The 21,822-nt window shown below is 48.2% G+C and overlaps 1 protein-coding gene across 1 annotated transcript in view; it reads left to right on the forward strand.

Annotated features, from left to right (window-relative positions):
- The first annotated feature begins 211 nt into the window (after positions 1 to 211).
- The window catches only part of LOC100346814 (broad substrate specificity ATP-binding cassette transporter ABCG2-like), a 53,028-nt gene continuing 31,417 nt past the window's right edge, over positions 212 to 21,822 (forward strand). The window contains exons 1-6 of the mRNA XM_051819578.3: positions 212 to 787; positions 3,110 to 3,183; positions 14,264 to 14,485; positions 18,174 to 18,233; positions 19,288 to 19,402; positions 19,960 to 20,112. Coding sequence (XP_051675538.3) covers positions 3,110 to 3,183; positions 14,264 to 14,485; positions 18,174 to 18,233; positions 19,288 to 19,402; positions 19,960 to 20,112 — 624 coding nt within the window. The 5' untranslated portion in view covers positions 212 to 787. The remainder of the gene's footprint in view (positions 788 to 3,109; positions 3,184 to 14,263; positions 14,486 to 18,173; positions 18,234 to 19,287; positions 19,403 to 19,959; positions 20,113 to 21,822) is intronic.

The following is a 21,822-nucleotide window of genomic DNA, read 5'->3' on the forward strand; positions in this document are numbered from 1 at the left end:
GCCACAATGGCCAGGGTAGAGCCAGGCAGAAGCCAGGAGCCTGGAACTCCATCCCGCTGTCTCACATGGATGCAGGGACCCAAGTACTTGGGCCCTTTTCCGCTGCTTTCCCAGACGCAATAGCAGGGAACTGGATGGGAAGTGGAGTAGCTGGACTCCAGCAGGTGCAGGTATGGGATGCCAGCATGGGCATGGCAGCAGACAGCGGCTTAACCAGCTACACCACGACGCAGGCCCCTACTGTTTGAAAGCATTATTTACAGTCAGCTTTTCTTATATCGGCTTCTTGGCTAAAACTTTTCTTGTATTGGGTTAAATCCATGTGGATTTAAATCACTGAGATTTTGATTTTTGTTTGTATAAAGGCAAACCGGAAAATAGCTCCATCCTAATCATTTCGGGGGCAGCCACAGCAGATGAGGGTTGGGAGGGCCACACACATGCAGGGGGTCCGAATCTCCTCTCAACTCGCAGGATTGCTTCCCAGCTTCTGCACAGCTCCAGAACACTCCAGAAAAGGCCTCAGTACCGGACTGTGAGGAATCAAGCCTCAACTGTTCACGGGCATATTTTCATCCAAAAGACCTTCTCCCTTCCCCACCCTGAGATTCTGTTCCTGATTTTATCAGTCCAGGGAGCGCAAGCATTTCATTGTTGAAGTCATTCATCAGAAACCAGCCTGGTGACTCTAGGTGTGACCATCTGGTGTCCAAGGCCCTGCAGTTTGCGTGCGGGCCAGCTGTGCGAACCCGAGGCAGCTGGACTTGAGGCCAGGCAGGCCGCCTTGGTGAGTGTGGAGCAGAGCGCGCGGGGGAGAGGGAAGGGGGATAAATCTGGATTTTTATAGAGGCGCAGGTGGCCCTCATGTTCTTCAATGACTCTAAACATTTCTCTCCTTCAGTGGTTTCTGTAGGGGTTGGCAGCAATTGAAGGTGATACCTAGTGGGAAGGTTTATTCTGTGTTGCTTACAGCTGTAATAAGTTAGGATTGGGTTGTTTTAGTGGAAGTTGAAGAGCTCAAATGTCCATCCTTTCTTTATCTGTCAATTGCATAAGGCTACAGAAAGCAAAGGATGTTTTAAAAAGGTTTATTTATTTATTTATTTGAGAGGCAAAGTTACAGAGAGAAGGGGGAAGAGAGATCTTCCATCTGCTGGTTCTTCCCCAAAAGGCTGCAATGGCTGGAGCTGGGCCAATCCAAAGCCAGGAGCTTCTTCTGTTTCTCCCGTGCAGGTGCAGGGGCCCAAGCACTTGGGCCATCTTCTGCTGCTTTCCCAGGCCACAGCAGAGAGCTGGATCAGCAGTGGAGCAGCTGTGACTTGAACCAGTGCCCATATGGGATGCCAGGACAGACGCTTAGCCTACTACACCACAGTGCAGGCTTTGCAAAGTTTTTTTTTTTTTTATTTTTAATCTGTTTCCAGTTCACTTTAGGATGTAAACTAGTCATTGATAATCTCAAAACGAGTTTGGTTTCGTGGTTTTTGTCTTTTCAGTAACAGCTTGAGTGAGATGTAATTCAGGGACAATACAGTCAGCCTATTAGAAGGGTACCACTCTGGTTATTTTATAATCACAGAGTTGTACAAGCAATCATTTTCTTTTTTTTGATAGAGTTAGACAGAGAGACAGAGAGGAAGGTCTTCCTTCCATTGGTTCACGCCCTAAATAGCTGCAAAGGCTGGCACGCTGCGCTGAGCCAAAGCCAGGAGCCAGGTGTTTCCTCCTGGTCTCCCATGCAGGTGCAGGGCCCGAGCACTTGGGCCATCCTCCACTGCCTTCTCTGGCCACAGCAGAGAGCTGGACTGGAAGAGGAGCAACCGGGACAGAATCCGGTGCCCCAACCGGGACTAGAACCAGGGTGCTGGCACCACAGGCGGAGGATTAGCCTAGTGAGCTGCAGCGCCGGCCTTAAGCAATCATTTTCTTTACCAGCCCCCATTACCCCCTCAAACCCATCCTAATTACCTGTCATGTGTCCTTCACTGGGAGAAAAGTGGCTGTTGAGTTTTGAGCCACATAATTAACTTGTTGGAAGGTGTAAATGAAGTATTAAGAGAATGATTGCATTGGAGGTTAGCAATGTACTGGCTGTGAACACTCTGGGTGGTGGGTGTAGAGCACAAGGCAGAAGGCCCCAACCCTCTGGGACTAGGCCTTTTATATTTAGGGAGGGCTAGGGATTGGGGTGAGGTAGGGGCAGCAGGGAGGGGAATTCCTGGAACTAGTCTTTCAGGTGTTCCAGCAACTTGTCTTTCAGGTGGCTGTGGGGGATGAGGTATGAAGGCAATAGGGTGGGAGACCCAATTGAGATTCAAGGGCAAGGAATACATTCCACTGTTTATCTGTCTTTATTCCATCAATCCTGACTCTGAGTATAGATAAGGAGATGGGGCTACTTCCTGCTGATAGGGAGCATAGACTTGGAGCCGGGACTTGAGTGAGGGTCTTGTGATGCTCCTTCAAGAACCTTTGGAATAAGTTAATTATATACGGCAGAAATAGGAGCACTATGATTATGAGTACCAAAGGAGATAATAGAGACATTGCCTCCGGTGGAAACCATGGCCAAAATGAGGCAGAATTACCTTGTAAATACATCCTGTTAGTGCGACAGCCTGCGAGGTGGGTCCTGTGGGGGTAGACTTAAGTGAGGGGGATGTTATTAGTTTTAATGAAATAAAATGCACCTAAGGAGGGTGCCCTTTGAGTTTGGCAGTGGTGGGGTAGTCAGTATCACCTGGTCGAGCAGCCTCATTTTGTTTTAGATAAACCCAGTCATGAGGTTGAAAGATAGGAATATAGTCGGGAGGCAGAGAGTGGTTTGGGTAGCTGCATCGGTTCATAAAGGAGAGTGCATTTCGGTGAGATGAGGGAAAGGGAGAGGTGGAGGAATAGCTTCAGAGTTCTGTTGGGGAGGAAAGTTACGTGAAGGAGAGGCTTCCATAGAGAATTTCAAATGGGCTACGCATTAAGGGCTTCCAGGGAAGGGGTCTGATTCTTCCCAGAGCTGAAGGGAGGAGTTTTCCCCAGTCTAAGAGGACCTGGGCGGAGAGTTTAGTTAGAGCCTGTTTGAAAATTCCATTCATCCGTTCTTCTTTTCCTGAAGATGGGGGACGACAAGGAATGTGAAAATGCCATGAGACATGAAGAGAGGCAGATGGGATTCGAGGAATTTGAGAGGTAAACTCCAGTCCATTGTCTAACTGAATGGAAGCAGATAATCCAAATCTTGGGGATAATATCATTTAATAATAATAGTGGAAACTCTTTTGTTAGTACTGGGGAAAGCTTCTACCCACCCTGAGAAGGTGTCCACCATCACCAGAAGGTAACATGTTCGCCTAACTGGTGGCATGTGGGTGAGGTTGTAGGGGGTTACTGGTAGCTTTGGGATCCACAAGGAGAAAAGGCCCACACTTCCAGGAATGGGGACTCCCTACCCACACTTCTGGAAGTGAAAAGTCCTTGTCTAGGTCCCCCTGGGCACCTAAAGGTCAACCAATGAGGATCAGACATGCCTCAACCTTTAACCTCTAACGGTTCTTTGTCTCACATGGAAGAAAAATTTCCAAGCGGACAGCAAAGATATTTAAAAGTATTTATTAGAATCAAGGACTTCCAGCCAGAGCGGCTTGGAGGGGGGCTTGCAAGAGAGGAAAACCCAAAGGGGACTGCTTGCAGTTGGCTTTAAGAACAATTTGGAGGGAAAAAACCTTGACAATTAGATTGTCATTCAGTTACCAGGCGGGGACAAAAAACCATCAAGAGATCTCATTTACAATTCTCCATCCTGTCTGGCCTGCTAAGGGCGGGAGGTTTTTTAGAAAGTTAGCTTGGAAAGAAGGGAGTATTAGTTTTTCATCTAGAAGCCACATGAGTCCTTTCTAAATACCCCTTGTTGTTGGAACTGAGAGATTTCTGAGTATACAGGAGCTAAGTTCAAGAGAGAAGATGGGATTGGTTCCCCAGGAGCCACAGCTTTAGCTGTCAGATCAGCCTTGTTAGCTTCGGGTAGGTATTGTTTTAGTGGATAGGTATTGTTTCAGTGGATTTTGTTGGCAGCTAGGCAGCATCGAGAAGAGCTTTCTTAATCAGCTCACCATTTTGTCTTTCCCTTTAGGCCTAGCTTGCACAAGCTTTTTAAGAGGCAGGCCCAAGGGGAGTTGGGTGAAATGCTAGAAATTTTGGAATCCGTGGATTAGGGAAAATATGGCCTGAGGGAAGAGGGTGCTTCTCACAGGGGTCCCCCAGGAAAGGATTACCCCAACCTGAAGTTCTGAGTCCTCCTAAGAGGAGAGAGTGAGAAATCCCGAGCTTAGACCAGTGTCCAAGTGCCCTAAGCAAAGGAAACCACTAAACAGCCCAGGCCCTATGGGGAGGGGGAGGGGAATGAACCAGTCCTGAGCGTTGCCCCAGCTCCCTAGAGGTGACAAAGGTCTCTCTTACCAGTCTGATGGGTCGAGAATGAGATCCTGCAAAGGGCTCTGGCTGTGTATTCGTTGGGAACCAAGAAGTGCAAGCAGGAGTGAGGATGTGTTCCAGAGGGGTGTCTCTCAGGGCTGCTTGGTCAGCAGAGAAAAAGGAGATTGTAGGAAAGAGAAGGTCGGGGTGAGCAGAGGCAGTAAAAAGTGGAAGGAGTTCAGGAGAAGAGAGTTTGGAGGAAGGGTGGGGATCACAGCTTTCACCCAGAGAATGCAGGAGCGGCTGATCTGGCAGGATGCTGACTCCTGGCTCCCCTCCTCACAGGGAGCACCAAAATGTTAGGAAAAGAGGCGCAGTAGAGGGAGGAGGCAGTGTGTGAATTTATAGCCAGACTGAATTTATTCAGAGAAAATAAATTCGCAGAGGTGGTGGCCAACTGCCCACATGCACCTGGCAGAAGACCGGGACCCTCAGGGGCCAGGCCTCTTTATATCTTAGGAGGGTTAGGGCTGGGGGCTGGGGGAGGGGGCCGCAGGAAGAGGGATGGCTGTTGGGGGTGGGGTATGAAGGCAATAGGATGTGAGACCCAATTGAGATTCAAAGGCAAGGAAGGCATTGCAATGTTTATCTGTATATTGGGCAATGGTGGAGGCTTATGTCTCTGTTCCCTCACTTACCCTTTGTGTCCTGGGTCAGGATGTGGGATGCAGGTCAGGATGTGGGATGCGGGTCAGGATGTGGGATGTGTTTCTTAGGCAGATCTGAATGAGTACATTGAGAGCCAAGTGCTGCTTGTCCACCTGCTTTTCTGTTCATCGTTATTAGTATCAGATCGAGATGATTACTGAACTAAAAGCAGGAAGGGGACAGGGATTGTCCTTCTTGTCATGGATATTGTGTTAGACTTGAGGAGACTTGGGGGAGAAGAATGGGGTTATAGACCCAGTGCTCTGTAGCTTTAGGTAAAATTTTCTTTTTAAAATATTCTAAGTTTGTTTATTGTTCAAAGATTTATTTATTTTTTCGAGAGGTAGAGTTACAGAGAGAGGGAGAGACAGAGAGGGAGAGAGAGGTCTTCCATCCACTGGTTCACTCCCCAAATGGCCACAAAGGCTGGAGCTGGGCAGATCTGAAGCCAGGAGCCAGGAGCTTCTTCAGGGTCTCCCACCCGGGTGCAGGGGCCCAAGGACTTGGGCCATCTTCCACTGCTTTCCCAGGTCATCATCAGGGAGCCGGATGGGAAGTAGAGCGGCCATGTGGGATGCGGGCACCACAGAATTCTGGCCCCTGCTTCAGGTAAATTCTAACCAGACTTGGTTTAACTTTTGCCTCTCCCTCTTTTTTTCCTTTGGACCCCTGGATTCCAAATGTCTCTAGTCACCGTCTCTCCCTGCTGCTTATCTCCCCACAGTGCCAGTGAGGCGGGGTCAGCCTTGCCCAGGGAGAAGTGGGAAGGAAGGTGGAGTCCCCAGGGCCTGTGCCTGCACCTGCCTGCTCTCACCCTGGACCTAAGCTTCCTCCTTTTGTTAGGAGCTTTTCAGGTAGCTCCTCTGAAATATAAATTAGGTGTCCCCCCCCCCCCCCCAGTTTCCTGGGCCTGAAGCTAAAGGATTGTTATTTATTTTTGCCTGTGTTTTTCCCAGTTTGAGGAGTCTGGGGAGAGGTGGGATGGGGGATGTTTTGGGAACCAGGGGAACCTGCTGGGGTCCTCACTGACCCTCTTTGGCTGTGACTGCTGTGGGAATAAGGTGCTTCCTGCCTGTGGGGCTTCAGTGCCATCCCCACCTTCTTGGCAGCTAAGAAGAGAGTATCGCTGGCATCGTCAGGTGTGTATCTGGGGTTCCTTGGGCTGTTCCTGTTTATAGTTTCTCAGTGTTTTGTTCTGGTGTTTGGGTTAGGGCAGAACCTACAGAGAGAAATAAGACTTCGGAGTGGGCAGGTGTTTGGCCTAGTGGTTAAGCTGTTGACTGAATCCCACATCAGAGTGCCTGGGTTTGAGTCCCTGCTCCGCTCCTGATTCCAGCTTTCCACAGGTGGGCACCCTGGAAGGCAGCAGCTCAGGTAGCTGGGTGCCTGCAACACATGGGAGACCTTGAATGAATTCTGGTCTCTTGATTTTGGCTTGGACCGGCCCTAGTTGTTGTGGGCATTTGGGGAGTGTGCCAGCAAATGGAAGATCTCTCCCTCTCTGCTTTAAAAAGTCTTTTAAGGAGCTTGAAGGAAGGGGGTTCAGGGCCATGTCTCCATCTTGGCTCATCACTGTTAGGCCGTCACAAAGCACACCAAACACTGGAGTAAGGGAAAGGGTTTGTTGAAGAAACTCCAGCAGAACAGACCGGAGGGAAGGGGTGAAGAGGGAAAAAGGGAGAGAAGGAGAGTATAAGAGAGAGACAGAGAAGAAAGGAGCTAGCGAGGAGAGAAGATAGAGATGAGAGGAGAGGAGAGCGCATGAGAGGAGCCAAGAGAGCCATGTGTTCAGGAACAGGTCCTTTTAAAACTTTGTCGGAAGTCAGGAAGGGCAGCAGGAGCAGTGAATCCCATTAGGACTGGGGTGGAGCTTGGGCCATGTGGCCACCTGGCTTCCAGCAATGGCAGTGGGGGCTAGAGCCTAGGATGGTGTCAAGGTGTAGATCACACCATAGATAAAACTGTGCCCTTTTCCTAACAATCACAGTGGGGCCCCTGCACTGTCCCTACCCCCACCCAAGTCAACAGTCCTTGTAAATACAGATCCCATCCTGTTCTGCTGCTTTCCAGTCTCAACAGTCACAGCCAACTGGCATTGCTTAGGAGTGGCACCCCCTGAGCTGCCCAATGGCAGGGATATTGATCTGTTTTATTAGTTGCTTCTGTATCTCCAAGTGCCTGCCAGGTTACATAAGCTAAGCCCTTCTCCCAAGGTTACATGGCTGGTAAGTTCAAAGGCAGGAGGAACTCAAGTCCCACCCATTCTAGGAGGATTTAGGGAGTGTTTTATGGATGGCCTTAGGCTTTCCTAGACAACTGCTAAATTACAGATAAGATGAAGAGAGTTTGGGCTGTAACACACATGTAAATTACACTTGGTCTAGATTGCTTTATTTACTATTTGACTAGGTATTTTCCAGACTGAAGGTTTTTTTTTTTTTGCTATCCCTGGAGAAAACAATTTGGACACATTTCTTGCAGATCTTGGGGAATGTAAAATGAGAAAAGTCACATGGAGATTTGTGGGGAGCAACTCGGACTAGACTAAGTTACTGGAATTAAGACTTATTCTGTGCATCTGCTCTCCCACAATATGGCGCTGGGAGAGGAGGAAACAGCTTCTGCGCAGCTGCCTCTTGCCAACTTGAGTGATGACCTCCAGGAGCTGATCCTGCTCCTGATTGGAGGAGAGCAGCGTACTCGGCGTGTGGGCAGCCGAGTTGGGATTGGCGGAAGAGGACTATAAAGGAGGAGAGAGACAACATGCACCAGGAACATCTAAGGGGAACATCTATCTGAAGGAACACCTGTGCAGCCCCCGAGAGAGCCGGCCGGCGGTGTGCCGCTCCCCTGCGGAAGTGGGGAAGGTGGCCAGGGGGAACCGCCCTTCCACGGAGGTGGAGGGACGGCAGCCAACCCGGGAAGAACCAGCAGCAAACCCGGGGAGGGCCGAGCAGACGAAAGAACAACGCAGAATCCTGTGTCGTTCCTCCACGAAGACGGGGAGCGACATAATGGTGCCGTGACTCGGATCGGAAACCTAGGAGGGAAAAAATGGGAAGAAGTGGGAAATTACCGGAGAGAGAGACTAGCAAAGAGCCTAGGGGAAAGCCGGACGGAAAAGGTGCCGGAAGAAGCTATCAAAAGCCTAGGCATAGACTCGGATACGGACTACGGGGGGAAGTTGGGAGAAATCTCTAAGGTCGAAAGCGAAAGTGAAAGCCAGAACAAACAGACTCGGATACGGACTGTGGGGAGAAGCCAGGAGAAATGAGGGAGGAATATTGTTGGAAGAAAACTTAGGGAAACATACCGGGTAGAGAAAAATGTTAGGGAAATTGAAGCTGCGGGGGCAGGCCGAGGCGGAAACGTAAGCTATCTTGGGATTCTTCAAGTCAGCCCGGGGAGCAAAAGGCGAAAATCTGGAACCAGAGGCAGAGACGTGGGCCACTAGGTTGGAATACGTCAGATTAGCCTGGGGAGCAAAAGACGGGAAGCCAAACCGTGAGGCGGAAGCGTGGGCTGGGTTGAATTCGCCAGGTTAGCCCGGGGAACTTAGATTGAATACCAGTGGCGGAAACGTGAGCTGGAGCTGTGTGACTCGCGGAAGCCGCCGCGTGCAGAGAGAGCACGGGGCGTGAATAGATAGGGAACGTGGGGCTAGTGCGAGGCTGTGGTGCGGGCGTGAAGGGGCGCGGAGACCGCAGAGTGCGCGCACGAAGCCGAGCCGCGCAGATGAGAGAAGCGCTGGCTGAAGCGGCTCAGAGCCGGGAAGCCGCCGAGAAGCAGCCTCGGGGCGGGCGCCGGGAAGCCACAGGGATAAGAGAAACAGAAGTCTAGAAGTAAAATGAGAGAAATAGGAATGCTGGTAGATAGAAGTAAAATAGGAGAAATAGGAATGCCCGGAGATAGAGAAAGGCCTCCCCACAACACAGCAATGAGAGAGCTTGGATTCGGTCTGCCTGATTAGGGAGGTGGTGAGCACCTGCGGGCGGCTAGCAGCTTATGCGCCGCAGGTCACCAAAGACAGGCACGTTATCAACACCAATAAGTCTCCCCACAAGACGGCAATGAGAGGGCTTGGATTCGGTTTGCCTGATTGTTAGGGCTTGTAAGCACCTGCAGGCAGTTCTAGCAGAGCAGAGCATGAGCTGCAGGGCACCGAACTCAGGCACGCATCAGCGCCTAAAAACCTCCTCACAACATGGCGAAGAGAGGACCTGGATTCGGTTTGCCTGATTGGTAGGGCTTGTAAGCACCTGTGGGCAACTCTAGCAAGCAGAGCAGAGTGTGTGCCACGGGGCACCGAAGACAGGCACGTATCAACGCCAAAAATAAAAAGAAAGGGGGATCTGTGGGGAGCAACTCAGACTAGACTAAGTTACTGGAATTAAGACTTATTCTGTGCATCTGCTCTCCCACAATATGGCGCTGGGAGAGGAGGAAACAGCTTCTACGCAGCTGCCTCTTGCCAACTTGAGTGATGACCTCCAGGAGCTGATCCTGCTCCTGATTGGAGGAGAGCAGCATACTCGGTGTGTGGGCAGTCGAGTTGGGATTGGCGGAAGAGGACTATAAAGGAGGAGAGAGACAACATGCACCAGGAACATCTAAGGGGAACATCTATCTGAAGGAACACCTGTGCAGCCCCCGAGAGAGCCGGCCGGCGGTGTGCCGCTCCCCTGCGGAAGTGGGGAAGGTGGCCAGGGGGAACCGCCCTTCCACGGAGGTGGAGGGACGGCAGCCAACCCGGGAAGAACCAGCAGCAAACCCGGGGAGGGCCGAGCAGATGAAAGAACAACGCAAAATCCTGTGTCGTTCCTCCACGAAGACGGGGAGCGACAGAGATTTATTTGTATTTAAGGAGAGCATTCAGATACACTGAGAAATGAAAGGGACAGGAAAGAGCTCAGTGGCCCTCAGGGGCTGAGGTGGGGAGAGCGGGTTTTCTTTGGGGTGATGGAAATGGTCTGTTTCTCCATTGTGGAGCTTACACTACTGCGCACACTTTCAAAAGTCTGAAAGTGACTGTGCCTACAGAGGGTCAGTTTCACTGTTTTGTAATAGTCCTTGAGGTTAACTTGACCCTAAAACAATGGTTAGTCTGAACGGTGAGTAGCACTGTCCAGACACACTTTTTCTCTTTTGGTAATGAGCCATGAATTTCCCTTAGCTCCCTTGCTGGCTTTACCCAGTCCCTTGTCACAACCAAGGCTGGGCCAGGCTGAAGCCATGAGTCTGGGATTCCAACTGGGTTTCCCACGTGGAAGGTAGGAGCCCAACTACTTGGTCTAACTTCCACTGCTTTCCCAGACCATTAGCAGAGAGCCGGATCAGAAGTGGAGGTGCTGGGAGATGTGGCTTAGCTGATACACCTCAATGCCTGCCCCAGCCTGGTTTTCTTGCTGCCTCTCTCTGAGAGGTAATGTCCTGCAGAAGGAACTGCATATGTTGCCCATCACCTCTTCAGGGCTTCTCCTGCCTCACTAGAGCTGCTGCTTGTCTTCTCCATTAGCCTGCTGCTGGCTACTCCCAGGTCTTAATCTCTCAGTAGTCAGAGGCTGTGAGATTGTAGCGAGTGAAGTCGGGAAGGCCATACCCTGCGTGTCCTGCCTTGAAGTGGGAGAATTACAGTTTCTTTGAACTCTTATATACATTGAGTTCTTAGATGACATAATTTAGGATTTATCCTCACGTTTGAAAATTTGAGGCTAAGTCCCTCTTTCTCTCTCTCCTCCCATGCGTGTATGTTTGTATTTTCACTTTTTTTCTGTTAATTGTTGTTTGCTTATTTGAGAGGCAGAGAAACCGACAGATGGAGTGAGCTCCTGTTGGCTGGTCCACTCCCTAAGTGCCCTCAAGTGCTTGGGGTAGGCCAGGGCTGAAGCCAGGAGCTGGGAACTCCATGTGAATGACAGGGGTCCAGTTACTCAAGGCATCATGTCACTCTTGCCTTCTAGGATCTGCAGTAGCCGGAAGCTGAAGGCAGGAGTCAAAGCTGGGTGCTCTTCTGTGGGATGGGGGCATCCTAACCACTCGGCTGAACACCTGCCCTTGTTCATTGTATACTTAGTGTGCAGTTGAGTAATCCTCCCAGAGTCTCAGCTCTCCAGGGGACTCCAGAGCGTCTGCTCCTTAACTTGACTGCTAGTGACTTCATCTTGCTGGCGCGTGTCTTACCTTTAAGCCCCTCTGCAACAGGGAGAGCGGGGTCTGAGGAGGTCTGAAGGTTTAACAGCAGGCATTGGTCCTCCCTGCTTTCACAGGAGTTCACTGTCTGTAGGCAAATTCCACCTGTGACTTGTGCGTTCAAAAATGACGTGGGAATTGGAGGTGCACAGTGCAGTGTGGAGGAGAAGGGTCAGGAATCAGGCTCTTACTGCAATATGGGAAGTGCTGAGGGGGCCTTCAGGGGGCTTGGAAGACAAGGTGTTAAAGGCGTCATCTCAGGATTGAGACATTGCTGGAGATCTTTGGGACTTTTATAGGAAAACCCTGGCAGGTAAGTCATCACTGTTTTTCTTTCCTTGGCTTCCCATTGTATGTGGAATTGTGAACAAAATGCTGTGAGCTTCCAGGAATGACTGTTTTATTTTGGTCAACAGTATTTTGGTTTAAAAAAATATGAAATGTGTTTAGGGACAGAGATCAGATTTAATTCTTTGGGACTCGCCTATTTTTTTTTCCCCTTGAGGAATGGAATCGGGTTCAGTAACAATTGTTTAGAAGAGAGTTCCAAAGAAACAGCATTTTCTTTCCCGGCTATTGCCACACTTAATCATCTTATGGATTTGTTGTTCTTATCCTGAAGTATACAACATTTTACTTTTTAAAGCACTTTTCTATATTTAAAAGAAACATAATGTTACCACAGTTTTGTGCTGCTTTGGAAACAGAAACAAATTTGTTTTGATACAAGAATAACTGATCCGGGCCGGCGCCGTGGCTCAATAGGCTAATCCTCCACCTTGCGGCGCCGGCACACCGGGTTCTAGTCCCGGTCGGGGCGCCGGATTCTGTCCCGGTTGCCCCTCTTCCAGGCCAGCTCTCTGCTATGGCCAGGGAGTGCAGTGGAGGATGGCCCAGGTGCTTGGGCCCTGCACCCCATGGGAGACCAGGAAAAGCACTTGGATCCTGGCTCCTGCCAACGGATCAGCGCGGTGCGCCGGCTGCAGCGGCGGCCATTGGAGGGTGAACCAACGGCAAAGGAAGACCTTTCTCTCTCTGTCTCTCTCTCTCACTGTCCACTCTGCCTGTTAAAAAAAAAAAAAAAAAAAAAAGAATAGCTGATCCGTGTATCTTTTATGGAACTATGAAATCACTTTATTGACAAGTAGCTCAGCAAGAAGAACTGTAGCTACCTCTGCTATGGTAGCCAATCGATCCACGTCCACGTTATACTTATGTTCCGTAGAATTCACTGTACTGTGGGCATCTACATGGAAGACAGTGACATTAGTACATTGAATCAATTCCCATATTTCTTTTTTCCATAGTTTATCCCCCCATAGGAGTCTGCCATGAATTTGCCAATTATCCTTTTTCCATTTAGTGATCGAGGTAGTTAGACTCTTAGCTATGGCCCACGAATCAGTAAAAAGGTGACACTCCCTTCCTTTCTCATGTTTTAGAGCCTGGTATATTAATTGTAATTCAGCAAACTGACTGCTAAGGTTTTCTTCTTGGGACTCTAATACAATGGTGGTTTTTGCGTTATATGCCACAGCTTTCCAATATCTATGGTGCCCTATATATTTTGTTGACCCATCTGTGAACCACGCATGCTCTTAATAAAAACTCAGCTTTTTTTAAGCAATTAGAATTTAACAGAGACATCAAGAGAACATAAGAGATTACTTTAACTCATTGTTTTAAAAGAGGATCAGATTTTGATTTTATGTAAAAGAAAATAGACTAATAGTTTTGTAACCAAAAGTTTCTTCTTCCCATAATATTTTGTGACTTTCTTACACCTTCTGTAACTTACTCAAATCTTTCTTTTTTTCCATTCCAGTATAGCATAAACTAGCCATTAAGATAAAAAATTTTTTACAAACCATGTCCTTCCTTTATTTAAAAACCTCTTTTCCTTTGAACTTTCCTTAACAAGAACATGCTTTTATACTTGTGAACTTTTACCATTTATGGACTTTTTTTTTTTAATTTTTTTTTTTTATTTTTTGACAGGCAGAGTGGACAGTGAGAGAGAGAGAGAGACAGAGAAAAAGGTCTTCCTTTGCCGTTGGTTCACCCTCCAATGGCCGCCGCGGCTGGCGCGCTGTGGCAAGCGCATCGCGCTGATCTGAAGCCTGGAGCCAGGTGCTTCTCCTGGTCTCCCATGGGGTGCAGGGCCCAAGCACCTGGGCCATCCTCCACTGCACTCCCTGGCCACAGCAGAGAGCTGGCCTGGAAGAGGGGCAACCGGGACAGAATCCGGCGCCCCAACCGGGACTAGAACCCGGTGTGCCGGCGCCGCTAGGCGGAGGATTAGCCTAGTGAGCCGTGGCGCCGGCATTTATTGACTTTTTGATTTATAAGCTTATTAAGAAACATGGACCTATGGTCAAAGCTAACGAAAGCCTCCCATGGGGACCGAGAAGGGTGGATATAAGGGTGGTCAGCCAAGGTGACTGATTAAACCAGGCCTCAAACCATTGCTCTATGACACTCGTCCCCTTTTTGTCTTGCTAAACCTTTCCACACCTTCGCTATGTTTTCTCGGACTACCCCTGTATAATCAGCATAAAAGAAACATTCCTCCATCTTCAAAGTATATGTGGGCTTTAAGGCCTTATTAGTTATGAGGCCCAGACCTATTTATTTATTTACTTTTTACAGGGGTACATTTTAAGAGAGGTGTGAACCTCTTTGGGAAGGCACTTGATTCTAAGTTATTCCCAGAAACTGAATGGTTTGAGAGGGCCCTGTGTTTTTTGTAAATTTATTCCATCCTTTAGACCTTAAAAAATCAAGGCTCACTTCTAATTGTTGTTGCACTTTTTCCTGGGTGGTTGTTCTTTTTGCGGTGAGATGACAGCCACGTGGGCTGCCCAGCACGGGTTAAAGCAGACTCGTTTTAAATACGTTGTTACCTAGTGTGTATAACCTGGTTTATCTGGACTGTCAACTTATAGTTGTTTTCCCCCCACAGAAAGGCAGAAACTTTCCCGATGTCTTCCGACGATGTCCAGATTTTTGTGCCAATGTCACAAAGAAACAGCAATGGCCTCCCTGGGACAGCCACCAACGACCTGAAGACACCGAATGAGGGAGCCGTGTTAAGTTTTCATAACATCCGCTATCGAGTAAAAGTCAAGAGTGGCTTTCTCCTGTGTCGCAAAACAGTTGAGAAAGAAATCCTGTCAGACATCAAATATGTGCATGCGCTTTCTATGAGATGCTTTGTTGACCTGAGATGAACCTTTATAGTTTTGCCTTTTACCAGTAAGGCTGCTGCGAACACTTAGGCACAGGTCTTTGTACAGATACTCACACACATGCTTTCATTTCTTCAGGCTAGACTGGGAGTGAAATGATTGGGTCACGTGTAGGGCTTCTGTTTAACTTTCAGAGGATCTGCCAAATTGTTTTTTTTTTTTTTAAGCTTTATTTTATTTATTTGAAAGTTACCAAAAGGTAGAGACAGAGAAAGAGAGAGAGAAGAGAGGGAGAGAGAAGGTCTTCATCTGCTGCTTCACTCCCCAGATGGCCACAACAGCCAGAGCTGAGCTGATCTGAAGCCAGGCCAGCAGCTTCTTCCTGGTCTCCCATGTGGGTGCAGGGGCCCAAGGACTTGGGGGACTTGGGCCATCCTCTGCTGCATTAGCAGGGAGCTGGATTGGAAGTGGAGCAGCAGGAACATGAACTGGCACCCATATGGGATACTGGTGCTGCAGGCCAGGGCTTTAACCTTCTCTGTCACAGCACCAGCTCCCAAATTGTTTTTAGAAGTGTTTGTACCATGTACATCATCTTTTGCTTGGGCAGCTGAACAATTGGTGTGTCATTTGCTTTTTCCTGGATAAATCTTGAGTTTTGATGGAAAGAGGCTGGCTGTTTGATTTACTGCTTTCTTTTAATGGTGAAAATAATTTTTATTTTACTTATTTATTTTAAAATTGTATTTATTCACTGGAGAGGTAGAGAGACAGAGACAGAGAGCCCTCCCATTTGCTGGTTCACTCCCCAAGTAGCCACAGTGACTGGAGCCAGCCCAGGTAGAACCCAGAAGCTAGGGACTCCATGCCACATGAGTGGCAGGGACGCAGGTTCTTGAGCCATCATTGCTACTGTCCATGGGTGCATTAGCAGGAAGCTGGAGTCAGGAGCCAGAAACAGGAATCCAACCTAGCTACTCTGATGTGGAATGTGTGCTTTTAACCACTAGGCTAAACATCTGCTCTGAGTGGAAATCATTTTAAACTCTCAGCTTCGGTTTTCTAATCTGTGAAATAGAAGACTTTCTGATTTACTTGTAAGTCAGGTGCTTTTTAGGTACTTGAACACTTTCTGCCTTTTATGTTCTTGAAGCAAGGAGGTAGAAATGACAGTATACTGAGCAAGTACTTTGATTTTCTTTTTTTTTTTAATTCTTTTTCGCCCAAAGAAATCTTTTATTTAAGGAATACAAACTGCATGCATTTCATAAGTAGAACTTTAGGAATATAGTTCATACCCGCCCTCCAACTCTCACTCCCCCCCTCCACTTCCTCCCTCTCCCATTCCCAGTCCCATTTGCCGCTAAGATCCATTTTTAGTTATCTTTATACACAGAAGACCAACTCTACACTAAGTAAAGAGTTCAACATTTTTCATGAAAACAAAAAAGAAAAAATCTGTCCTGTTTTAACTTAATGGCCTGTTAGTCTTAACAATGAACTTAATATTTTCCCTTAATACTTTCTCTGACAGGCAGAAAATGTATTTAAATATAACACAACTATAGTTTAGCTTGACTTACGTAGTTGGAATGTGAACTAATGAAAATTAGGATCTGAATCAATCGGCGCTGTGGCTCACTAGGCTAATCCTCTGCCTGCAGTGCCTGTACCCCAGGTTCTAGTCCCGGTCAGGGTGCTGGATTCTGTCCCTGTTGCTCCTCTTCCACTCCAGCTCTCTGCTGTGGTCAGGAAGGCAGTGGAGGATGGCCCAAGTGCTTAGGCCCTGTACCCAAGTGGGAGATCAGGAGAAGCACCTGCCTCCTGGCTTCGGATCAGCACAGTGTGCTGGCTCAAGCCTTCACAATTTTTTTTTTTCCTGAGAATGAGGTGGCTTCAGCTTTGACCTTTCACGTGGAAAACACCCTCTTGTCTCTGTGGGACGCTCGGGAACAGTTGATCTCATCTGAAGCCAGGATCCAAGAGCTTCTTCCACGTCTCCCATGAGGGTGAGGGGCCCAAGAACTTGGGTCATCTTCTACTGCTTTCCCAGGCTACAGCAGAGAGCTGGATTGGAAAAGGGGCAGCCAGGACTCAAACTGGCGCCCGTATAGGATGCCGGCACTAGTGGCTTTACCCTCCACACCAGAGCACTGGTCCTTCAGTTTCCTTCGCTGGTTCTTTCCACTTCACCATTTTCTTTGTTGCCTTCTTGAGTCTCAGCAGAGTCAACACTGCTACAGGTTTTTCTGCTCCGATACTCGATCCAAATATTCACACTACCTTCAAACATGCACTTAGTGGATTCCCCATCCCCTACTGAAGTTCTAAACATGTCTGACATTCAACAAGGAAGAAAAGGATTTATTTTGTGGTGTATGTTTTACTTTATTAATTGGATTAAGACTTCCCTCCCCTTTTATTTGAGGTTAAGAACTGTGTTGATATTTTCTTTTTTCTTCTGAAGTGTCTTATTCTTGTTTTTGGATTTTATTTTTTTAAATAATTTAGTTATTTCAAAGGCAGAGTTACAGGGAAGGAGGGAAGGAGGGAAGCAGGGAAAAGAGAGAGAGAGAATGAGAGAGTGCTGGTTCACTCTCCAAATGGCTGAAATAGCCTGGGCTAGGTCAGGCAAAAGCAGGAGCCAGGAGCTTCTTCCAGATCTCCCACATGGGTGCAGGGTCCACTTTCTCAGTCACTTTAGCAGGGAGCTGGATCAGAAGTGGAGCAATTGGAACTTGAACTGGCACTCATATTGGATGCTGGCTTTGCAGGTGATAGCTTAACCTGTTATGCCACAATGCCAGCCCCTCACTTTTGGATCTCTATTTAAGATGTGGGTTTTTGTTGTTGTTGTTGTTATTAGATTTTAGCAGTTCAAACACTGCTGTTGGTATTCTACAATTCAGTGATTAATTAATTGTATAGAACTTGACTAGGTTGCAAGTGAGGTGGCCTGAATAGGTTGATAGTGAAATAGTACTCAGAAGCTGTTCTGTCCTGATTCTGTGTCAAGAAGAGTAAGTGTAACAGAGATACTTCACAAGAAGGTTACTTTTTCTGGGCTGGCTTTGTGATGTAGTGGGTTAAGCTGCCTGCTTCAATGCCAGCATCCCATATGGATGCAAGTTTGTGTCCCAGCTATTCTACTTCGAATCAAGCTCCTTGCTAATGTGTCTGGCAGTAGCTTTTCTACTTCCAGTCAAACTTCTTGCTAATGTGTCTGGGAAAGCAATGGAGGGTGGACTACATACTGGGGCCCCTGCACCCATGTGGGAGACCTGGATGAAGCACCTGGCTTCAGCCTAGCCTAGTCCAGCCATTGCAGCCATTTGGGGAGTGAACCAGCAGATGGAAAATCTTTCTCTCTGTCCTCCCTCTCTGATTCTGATTCTAACTCTGGTTTTTTTTTTTTTTTTAAATGGTACTTTTCAAGGAATTGTGAATGCTGGATGTGTCACTTTGTACAAGCTACAAGAGGTTTGGAGAAGAAATGAGAGGAATTTAGAGGACCAGGGTCACTTTCTTACTGTGATAAGCATACTTTGGACACAAGACTTCTGTTCACATCTTTTGTCTTTAAGAGTTGGTTGTGCTTGTTTTCTGTCTATAATCTCATCGACCTTCATTGAATATATTCAGTGTTGAGTGGAAAAGTAAATTCGTATGCTTTTGTGTTTACAGTGGGATCATGAAGCCTGGCCTCAATGCTATCCTGGGACCCACAGGTGGAGGCAAATCTTCGTGAGTATAAAAGATTCCAAGCAGGTGTCTGCTGTGCACTTGTCATATGCTTTCCAGAATCACTTTCATGGGAGTTGGTTGTGCATTTGCTGTGTGTGCCCAGTCAATGTCAAGGTGCTGTGGACACCATGCAGTTGTGTTAATTTGTTGTTCTTTCCCAAGGAACAGGAGGTCTTACTAGGTCAGCATTACTAATGAGACAGGATAAGTTGATTGGCAGAGGTTGGCCATATTAATAGCTAATGGGTTGGTGCTGGCGCCACGGCACACTAGGCTAATCCTCCGCCATGGGGTGCTGGCACACCGGGTTAAAGTCCTGGTTGGGGCGCCGGATTCTGTCCTGGTTGCCCCTCTTCCAGGCCAGCTCTCTGCTGTGGCCCGGGAGTGCAGTGGAGGATGGCCCAAGTGCTTGGGCCCTGACCCCATGGGAGACCAGGATAAGTACCTGGCTCCTGCCATCAGATCAGTGCGGTGCGCTGGCTGCAGCCAGCCACAGTGGCCACTGGACGGTGAACCAAGGGCAAAAGGAAGACCTTTCTCTCTGTCTCTCTCTCTCACTGTCCACTCTGCCTGTCAAAAAAAAAAAAAAAAAGAGCTAATGGGTTGGAAGAGAGAGAAGAGGATCATATTAAAAGTCAGAGGATAGAGTTGAAGGCCTAAGTGAGCCTGAGCCTGAGATAAAGGAACACATTGCCTCTGTAGGGACCACCGAGGCTGGACAGCTGGGAGAGTCACTGGGGGGCTCTGTGCCAGATCAGTCATGGTGTCTTGCTTTTGTGTTTTGGGGCATTATAAATGTGTATCATGAAAAAAGAAAGGTGAGAATTTAAATATAGCAGTGGAGTTGACCGTGATCAACTTAGGGGTCAGGGGCTCTGACACCTCCACACAATTGAAAAGCTGTATGTAACTTTTGACTCCCTGCAGTAGCAATAGGAAATGTCTACACATTTATTCCAGTGGTTTTTCTAACTTGAGCAGAGTTTGGATTCAGGTTTTGGTGTATAGCCTGTGCTGGAGAGGAAGAGACCCTGACATCTGTGTCCTTTGATAGGTTGTTGGATGTGTTGGCCGCCAGGAAAGATCCACACGGGTTGACTGGAGATGTTTTGATAAACGGAGCACCACAACCTGCCAATTTCAAGTGTAATTCGGGGTATGTGGTGCAAGTAAGTATTCCTGGGTTGGCATTTCTCTGTGGGCAAGCATCTTGGCTGCTGGTGGAGTGTGCATCCAGTCGATCATTAGTGTGCTTGTGGAAACAGTGTTTGTGACGCCAGATTTTCATAATCTTCCAAAGCTTGAGGGAGGGTTCCATGGAAAGGTGGGGGCACCTGGGGTGTGACCCTCGGCAGGGCAGTGATGTCAATTCTAGTTATTGGGTCCATCCTACAGGGTACCACGGTTGTCCTCTTTGGTCCTGCCTTCACCCTTCCTGCTGGTCCCTGCCTAGAGAGATGTTTTGGCAAACCCTTGTGTAGGGCAGTCTGGAAATGGGTGCTGTGGTGGTGACCCTTCCTGTGTTCTAGTTGGGCGTGCAGGGGAGGGGATGGAAATAGTTCCCTGAGGCCTGCAGCTGCCTCTGCACACAGTTATCAGTGCCTTCCTGAAAGGGACAGGACTTCACTCTAGGTGTGTTATTTTTGTGCATTAGTTACACACACCGGAGCGTGACAATCTTGGAAAAGACTTGCTAGGTCTCATTCCGATTCCATTTTCCCTTTAGGATGATGTCGTGATGGGCACTCTGACGGTGAGAGAAAACTTGCAGTTCTCCGCAACGCTTCGGCTTCCAACCACTATGTCGAACCATGAAAAAAATGAACGGATTAACAAGGTCATTCGAGAGCTGGGTCTGGAAAAAGTGGCAGATTCCAAGGTAATGTGAAGGAAACGCATGGGGTCAGAGCAGCACGTTGGATCTCCCCAGAGTGGGCGACGGGCCTCTGATTCAGAGCTTGCTATAATGTGTGTGGGCAAACGTGGCTCGTTCCACGGTGGGAAGGTTCCTGCACAGAACTCTTAACAATGGATGCATCCCGGAAATGGGGTGTGGCCCAGAGGGGAAAGGCTTTCTCGTGCCCTGCCACCCTCACCGGGGAAGTCAGGTGCACTGGCAGCTCTGCACCAACTTGTCCTCTCCTTCTTTGTTCTTCCCTTGTTCACTGTTGTTTTCTCTGTCTTCCTTTGGGGACTGTGTTCCATGGCTTTGTGGACAAATATTTCTGGAATTGATAAACGGCAAGAACCTCAGGATTCTTGGTCCAAATGTTTAATATGGCTATAATTGGCTTCCAGAATTATATTTGGTCTGTGGGGAGCAAACCGGACTAGACTGAGTTACTGGAATTAAGACTTATTCTGTGCATCTGCTCTCCCACAGTATGGCGCTGGGAGAGAAGTAAACAGCTTCCGCACAGCTGCCTCCAGTTCAACCAATAAACTGTAGGACTTGCTACTGATTGGAGGAGGGCAGCGTACTCGGCGTGTGGGCAGCCGAGTTGGGATTGGCGGAGGAGGACTATAAAGGAGGAGAGAGACGGCATGCACCAGGAACATCTAAGAGGAACATCTATCTGAAGGAACACCTGTGCAGCCCCCAAGAAAGCCGGCCGGTGGTGTGCCGCTCCCCTGCGGAAGTGGGGAATGTGGCCAGGGGGAACTGCCCTTCCACGGAGGTGGAAGGGATAGTAGCCAACCCGGGAAGAACCAGCAGCAAACCCGGGGAGGGCCGAGCAGACGAAAGAACAGCGCAGGGTCCTGTGTCGCTCCTCCACGAAGAGGGGGAGTGACATGGTCAAATAAGGATATATTTCTGGTCTGTGTAGTGTCCAAGTTATTTTTCTGCAGCCTTCCTCTTGGCGTTTTTGTCTCCCATCATCTCCTTCCTTTCTTTTCTTCTAACAATTTATATGTATAGACTGTTATATACCAAGTTGTCTTTGAGGCTTAAGAGATACAGTTGTGTGTAGGATTAAGAAAGAGTGAACAAAGTATCTTTTTTTGTGAGTTGTGCAAGATTAGGAAGAAAAAAATAAGTGAACCATACAGTCCATTAATAGGTATGGAATTTTTGCTGAAAATCCACTTGATGGTTTGGGTGAAAATGAGCTTGTTATTTATTTTTCTTTTTTAAATTTGAGAGGCAGAGAGAGATGTTGTTACTGATAGGTTAATAGATTGGTAGACAGACAGATGGATAAAAGCAGAAAGAAACAGAGACAGGAGCTTCCATTCACTGGTTCACTTGCCAGATGCCTGCAACAGCTGGGGCTGAATCAAGTTCAGTCAAGGTCTCCCACTTGGGTGGTGGGAGCCTAATGACCTGCTGCCTACCAGGGCCTATGTTAGGAATCAGGAATCGGAGCTGGGAATCTAATCCAGGCAGGCACTCTAATGTGGAACACAGGTGACCTCAGTGCTGGACTAAACACCTGCTCCATTAAAACAACCCGATTAGATTTGAGTTGTGGTTGGGGGGAGAAGGAGAGAGAGCAAGAGAAGTGAGCTTCTGCAGTGTGGTGGCTATGGTTTAATCCCTGTGAGAACCCTCACTCAATGGCAGTGAAGCTGGGACACTTGGCTGGCT

The sequence above is a fragment of the Oryctolagus cuniculus genome, chromosome 8 (assembly GCF_051225735.1).
Source record: "Oryctolagus cuniculus isolate XC-2025 breed Fujian yellow rabbit chromosome 8, ASM5122573v1, whole genome shotgun sequence".
In the NCBI taxonomy this organism is placed as follows: Eukaryota; Metazoa; Chordata; class Mammalia; order Lagomorpha; family Leporidae; genus Oryctolagus; species Oryctolagus cuniculus.